The following is a 7,353-nucleotide window of genomic DNA, read 5'->3' as shown; positions in this document are numbered from 1 at the left end:
CCATGTTTGAATGGCTCTATCAATCTTTGTTGGACACTATTAATATTCTTTTTATGCATGTGACCCCACATGGTCTTTAGAAATTAGTATGCAGTCAAGATCGGCAACACAAGAATTTTATTCACTTCAAATTAGTTGTTAAATAATTTTTTCATTTTTTTAATAGAAATTGCTAGATAGATTGTTAATGATTATGTTGCAAGATAGATTTTTAGTAGAAATAGCAATAAATTGAGCCTAATAGAAAATAATGATTCTTGTCGATTAGTCAATTCTAAATTTATTAATAGAAAAATATTATTTGTTGTTTTTATCGTCCTGCTAATATATTCGTTAGTCAATTACTCAAACCCTAAATTTACGGAATTAAAATATTGTTTATTATTCTAAATTGATTTTTTTATTTCAATTGAATAAAATTCTAAAATTTATTTATATAATTGAATCTAAATTCATTAAAACAAATCTTTGTGTTGTTAGAACAAATTCATTTACAATATAAGTTCATGAACGAGATAGAAACTTATGGAATTAACTGATTTTTTATAAGATAACTCTACCAAAATTGTGGAACAAACAAGTAATAAGTCATATGTTTGAAATTGCAAAACCTAAACTTTTAGTGGAAAAACTGATGAACCACCACACTACTTCAGCCCAGCGCCGCCGCCACAGTGGAACATGACAGGTGGCTGGTCCTGGTCACCTTGTCTCGTCATCAACGAGCCTTTTTACAGCTTCTTGGAAACTAGACTCGTCAAAATCTTCTCCCTGCAAACAAACAAAATTACACAATGATCAAAATCTTTTATAATTTTCTAATGCCAACTTTCCTCATGAAATGTCAATATACAAGAATAACATTTGGAAACTTGTGAAATTTGTGAAGTTCCTTGCAATTACCTCTTTACTTTATTGTAATCACCTTTGTTGATGGTGGGGTGAGTACCATGCAATGTTGGAAAAAAAAACTATGTATTTATAGTATATTTTCTTTGTTTGATTGTAAAGCAATAAAATTTTCGTCTAATCTTGCCTACCAAATATATTCTAATTTTTGAAGTTTAATCACACGTTAAAAGAGTAATGCTATTTGCTACGTTGTATAAATGCAATGATTAGTGATTTGATGCATTAATGTGATAGATTTTTATTATCTTATGCATCAAATTATTAACCTTCACGTGTCTACCACGTAGGGCAAGTACAACAGTAAACGACTACAAATAACATTATTTACGTTAAACAATTAAACATGCAATGTTATGCAACCTTAGGCCCTGTTTGATGTCCATCATTTCATAAAAATGAATTTTATAATGGTGAATTTTTGGAAAATGTTTGGTTAAAAAGTGGAAAAAAAATATGGGTTTAGATGCAAAATATTTAATTAGAAAATGTGTGATTGAAAATGAATTTGGAAATAATAAAAATCAAATAGATGCTTAGTTCCCATATTTCTCCGACCTTTACTATTCAATATGAGAATAGACGACTAATACATTTCACTTATTGGACAAGTTTCTATGGCGGCACGTGATCAATGAATGCCAAATTAAGGCCCCTAGGGGGGGGGGGTCTCCAAAGAGGTCCCATCATCCTATGAAATACAATCTTCCTTATTAATTAGAAAGTATATTTTCATCACATGAAATCACAATATCAATATGGGAAAAGTTCTATTAGCAAAGAACACAAGAAGCCATGCAGTTTATTATTGATCCACGCATTTCTGGTTCATATCTCTTATGAAAAAAAATGGATTCCTGAATAGATAATTCGATAAATATAATTATATATACCTCATTTCTCAATCTGAACATGATTCCATGCACTGAATTAGTCGATTCTCCCATTGGTCTGGTGTTGCCTTCTATAGTCATCAAGCTTAAGTTATTCTGTGATTTCAAGAACTCTGTGATGCGAATAACCAAATCTAGCAAGCTGCATTCTCCATTTATTGTCACATTCACATCCAACATTCTTGATTCCGACGTTGAAGTCGAAACACGCGTAATTTGAACATTTGTCAGCCTTTCAACTGATGAAGAACCCCTCATTTGATTAGGATCATCTCCAATGGCTTCTGATCTTGGAGGCAAAATCTGAGCTTCCAATATCTGGTTTTTCTTACCAAGTTCTTCCACCTGTTTTTTCAATGAACTCAAGTATTCTACAGTGTTGTTAAGCACTGAAGCCTTATCCTTCTGTATGATAGGAAAAAACAAAAACAATGATTATTCATTTTTGAAAAGAGATTTTGTTCATTTATAGAATTGGTAGTACATTGTATCTGACCTTTGATCCTGGGGGGAGAAACGATCTCAGAATTTGAAAGCTTTCATTTAATTTTTCGCGTCTTCTTCGTTCAGATATCATGTGGTGTAATTGCGTCATCGAGGGGTGTTTTCCGACTTGGACTTGTTCTTGTTGCCTTCGGATAATGTCCAAGTTTCTGAAGAATAACATTGCTCTCCTTAACAAATTCTGTTTTTTGCTGGTTCTTGCTGCAATTGGTATTAATGTGGAGGATATACCCTGCCTGTAACTTGAAAATGCACTAGGGTTATGGATTATTATTGGAGGAATGTGAGGGATATTTTGCGTCGTTTGATAAAGCGGCGTTGATGAAGTATCCGAAGATAATACAGCAAGAATTGCCTTTGTTATTGCTGCATCTTCGTTTTCTACCGTTGGAAGTTGATTGCTTCGCATTTGGGTTAAGCTATGGATGGCTTCGTGAAGAGGGCTAGTTGTGATTGAAGATGATGGGACCGTTAATAATCCGAGAGCAGTCGTGTTCTCAACAAGAGGGGCTTTTGAGGCCTCTGGTAGAATGAAAGAAGCGGCCGGAATGTTAAAAAGTAGAGAAGAGTACTCGGAACTGTCGACTGACAATGACCTCAGAGATGACGAAGATGATGAACCTCGCTTTTGATCTGTTTTCTGAGGATCCTCTCTAGGTTCTAGTTGTCTAGAGAAATCAAGAGGGAACCAATTTTTCACCTCCATTTCCAAACCCACCTGAAAAATTAAAAAAACTGATCACGTTAAATGAAAATTGATGCCATACCTATTGGATGGACGTCAAGTGATTGATATTATTTTCCTTACTCGAGCGTCACCGGACATGCCAAGCTCGATCTCTCCCTTGGCGCACCCCATAAACACAACATTCTATAGACAAAACATTTCATTTATTATCGTTCACCATAATGCAATGAGTAATTACAATTGCTGAGTATTTTGAAAATACAAACCTTAATCCCAGCTGCCTGTATCAATATAATACAATGTAGAATTAATTAACTATAACAATACCCTGAAATGTAAGTGTTAAACTAAAACAGAATTAATTACCACATAAAATTGCATCTGAACTTCGTTGGATACCATTCCTAGAAGGTCTTGTAAATTCAGCTCCATGTAAGGAAGATTATTCTTGAAAGCAATTCCAGGAACCCTCCTGGAAATAATACAATTTCCGTTAATTCATTAACTAATTATAAGCAAAAATTGTGTGTATAATGTTATATATACCCGTTATCGACATAGTATGGTGATTGACAGTATGCGTCGAAAAGCCTCCGAACAAGACTACTTCCAGACGATGAACTTGCTTGGCTGCTTCGTTCGTGGTATGCTCCATCCAAATATATTAAGCATCTGTTTAGCACACGAACACACAAAAATCATATATAATATAAAGAAAAAATCATCAAATCGCGCAGCGAAAAATAGAAAGAATCTATATAGAGAGAGAGATTCAGACTTGTCTGGCTGCGGTAAGAAAGACCAAAGGCAAATATAACTGCAACCAAAAGATTGCATCATATGTTGGAGAAAGGCGGCGCGTTCTCCTTCACTTTGCTGAAATATTGAGTCCATGAAAGAAGTTGTATGCAGCAGTGAGTTCAAGTTTGCAGCTTCTGGATGAGATTGGTAGCTTCAAAATCTACCATATTTACCTCAGAATTTCTCTTCTTCAAACTTTATGCATATATTCATGCATATTCCCATGCATGTTTATATGCAGAAATCCTTCATCAGCAGTGAAATAATTTATTTGAGGGATTAAGAGGGGGTGGGGAAGGGAGAGGGGATTGAAAAGTATTATTAGTAGGTGAGGAAGGAGGACACAGATGGTATAAAAAGAAGTAGAAAATTTCCCAAAAGGGGGGCAAAAGATTAATGAATCTTGAAAAGTAGTTCATTTGAGACAAATAGATACAGAAAAGTATAACAGAGAAATCTCTCTCTCTCTCTCTCTCTCTATATCACAATGAGTTGGAGTGGGGGTTGGGTGTTGGGGCCAGAGTATGGCCCGGTTAGAAAAGTATTGGTCAAAGTAAACCTTGTCCAGTGTTTGAAGCTTTGAACTGAGTCAAGGTGAGAAAGGAAGGTGTCGTCCATATTATATATTTCCCTTTGGTGAAAGGAAGGTATCATATATGTTGATTAGAATAATATTTAATATTCCCGATCGAACTCATAGCATGAGAATCGTCAGTTTATCCATAAAATTAAAATGAAAATGATTACGAGAATATAACTTCGTATAATTTACTAAAAGTCACTCTCTAAATATATCGTTCTCAATTATTACACATCCTATAACAATACCGAGCCCAAAATTGCTCTATCAACGATTGCCTACTTGCAAAATAAGTAGGGAAATGTTATTTTCTTAATTTCATTTACAATTATAAAACAAAAAACAATTTCCCACTTGAACGTTCGTGTATGACATGTCAACTATTAAGAAAATATATTTGCCCACTTAACATGTTGACTATAATGTGTTTGATAAACAATCTTGAAAAGTAGCTCTTGTGGTAACACACAAAAATAATTGTTCGATCTTCTACTATACTCTTGAATCTAACCTATCAATCGTGCCATCTTTTTGTGTTTAGGTATCAATATATGTCCTTAACTAAACCTCTTTTTACTTTTACACCAAATTTCAGAAATCTCTGTTAAAATTTATGAAAATCAGACACCAATTATTTACAAAAACTTCGAAAACCTCCCATGTTACTATCACTCTCTCTTACTGTATACTTTTATGAAGATGATTGCTAAGCATGATGCATAGCATGATATGATATACTTATATAGAGATGATTATATGAGTTAAACACTTATATGGTACACGGATTCATTGGTGATAACAAATTTAATTTAAAAATTGAGACCTACTATAAATGATTAATTTGTCATGTCGATGTTTAGCATAATTTAAATACGGATGCTTAGTTTCCTCTTTTACGATTATATTCTCTTTCTTATTTTTTTTTCTCTTGATGTTAATTTAGACAAAAATAAATTTAGTTATTTTTTGAATATATTTATTTAATCTTATACATATTTTTCTTAATATTGATTTCTCATTTATTGATCTAATATATTCAATAAAAAGATTGACTAAAAAGAATCCGAGGTTTCAACTTTTGATGTTAACTTTTTTCCATTTCTATAATTATGCCCCCATTTGGCATCCATAATTTTTATTTCATCAATTTTCCAACATAGTATAGAATAAATGTCAAGACCACGGAAAATGTAAAAAATAAAATAAAATAGAGAAATGTCATAGTTATCAAATTCGATCCTAACGTCGATCCAAAAAAATCAACGGATTACTAGATCGCTAGTTCAATCGCTATATCACTAATTGAATCATTGGGTCAATGATGAATTTCAAATTTAAATAAAAAAAAAAAAAGAAAACAAATATATGTTATATATAATTTAATATTCTTTTTTAATTGTAATTATAATTTTCTTGTAGGAACTTAAACCTTGATATATATTTAGGTCCATGCATAAACATGAATTTGGTGTATCAGTTGTTTCAAGTGGGATTTTCCACCTTAGAGACCAAGGTTGAAAACTTCTTGCAGCATAATTTCAAAGCTATTAAATGTCTTTAGTCTTGACAGCTTTGATGTTGGACCGGTTCATAGTGACCATGTTACGATTTTCGATCAAATTCGGTTTATCTATTTCTTGACTGCGTCTTTTGCTCTTCTATCCAATACGGGAGCCGAACTTGCTCCCTGGTTCGCCGGTCCACCAATCCAATCTAATTTTAATAACTATGGATAATTGCTACTAAATTAAGAACTATAAAATATTTAATGAATTTTCAACTAGATTTTTATTAAATTATTCTAAGAATTTTATCTATGTTGACATTTTAAGTATATGTCTATCTGAAAAAAAATTCATATTTAGTAATTTTACTAATTTTACAAAAAATATTTATAATGGTATTAAAATTTAAACTAACTTTAAATTATTCTAAAAGATTTATTTATGTTTATTTGTTATTATTTGTCAATCATATTTGAAAAATATACATTTAATTAATACTATTATAAATTTTATGATTATATCATAATGGTATTAAAATTTTCAACAAGCATTACTAAATTATTCTATAACATTTGTTTATGATGATTTGTTAATTATTTTTTAATCATATTTGAAAGAAAAATTTTATTTATATTAACCTTATAAAATGTATGATTTCATCTAAATGAACAGTATGAAAAGATATAACTTAAGAATTAAGAAGGGAAAAATATAAAGTTTTAAGTATGGTAATAGGGATTTTAAAATAGAATGGATGGATAAACTTTTTGCTCCGTTTAAATTTTTTTTTATTTATTTTTTACATTTTCAAAGTTTCGAATTATGTTATTATTAGAGAATAAAATACAAATTCAAAATGAGTTTTTAACAGATGAATTGTCTAAAAATAAAATTATTTTTAAATTATTTTTATTTTTTTCCCTTCACGGGGCACCCCCGCCTTACCCCGCCCCACACCCAATCACGCCCTACCAACCCATTCGTGATGGGTTCTTTGCCCCATTCGAGACGGAACGGGGCAAGGCAGGGCGGGTTTTTTTTCCATCACTATAATGAAAGGGGCAATTAAAAGTAAAACTGAAGCATTTGGTCTCTACTATCCTCACCATTTCTTCCTTTTCCAAAGCTCCTCGTCTCCTCGCCTTAGAATTTATTTTCTCTCCCTAAAATCACTGTCGGAGTACTTCTATCTAGTGCCTATTTTCAGTTTTCCTACAAAAAAGTTTTTTTCCTTTAGGTTTTGAAAGAAAAAGTACTTTTTAACTTATTTTCATCCAGTTTTGAAAAATGAAATTTAGAGTTTTCTGTTTGTTGTAGCTCTATTTTGGGAAGAAGAAGGTATCGTTATTCCCTTTTGTTTTTTTTTTTTTGTAATTTAACGCGGTAAATATAAAATTACCATTTTAATCTCATTGAAATTGATTATAATGTGGTCAAAGTTAAATTTTTTGATTAACTGATGAAATTCTGGAT

At 31.7% G+C, this 7,353-nt stretch overlaps 1 protein-coding gene across 2 annotated transcripts; it reads right to left on the bottom strand.

Annotated features, from left to right (window-relative positions):
• Window positions 1-472: 472 nt before the first annotated feature.
• On the bottom strand, window positions 473-4,245 carry LOC111377857 (putative transcription factor bHLH041). Of its 2 annotated transcripts, XM_023000991.1 has the most exons (8): window positions 3,773-4,244; window positions 3,541-3,666; window positions 3,361-3,466; window positions 3,261-3,275; window positions 3,115-3,177; window positions 2,299-3,024; window positions 1,803-2,207; window positions 473-771 (listed from the first exon to the last, which is right to left on the bottom strand). In XM_023000991.1, the coding sequence occupies exons 1-8, from the start codon at window positions 3,886-3,888 to the stop codon at window positions 703-705; spliced, it is 1,626 nt and encodes a 541-aa protein (XP_022856759.1). In that variant the 5' UTR covers window positions 3,889-4,244; the 3' UTR covers window positions 473-702. The 2 variants fall into 2 exon arrangements, with proteins under 2 accessions (XP_022856759.1, XP_022856760.1); XM_023000992.1 differs by lacking the exon at window positions 3,261-3,275 and having other exon boundaries at window positions 3,773-4,245.
• Between the last annotated feature and the right edge of the window lie 3,108 nt (window positions 4,246-7,353).

The sequence above is a fragment of the Olea europaea genome, unplaced genomic scaffold (assembly GCF_002742605.1).
Source record: "Olea europaea var. sylvestris unplaced genomic scaffold, O_europaea_v1 scaffold1735, whole genome shotgun sequence".
NCBI lineage: Eukaryota > Viridiplantae > Streptophyta > Magnoliopsida > Lamiales > Oleaceae > Olea > Olea europaea.
The sequence above is the reverse complement of the archived record's forward strand: the minus strand, read 5'-3'. Positions and strand labels throughout refer to the sequence as shown.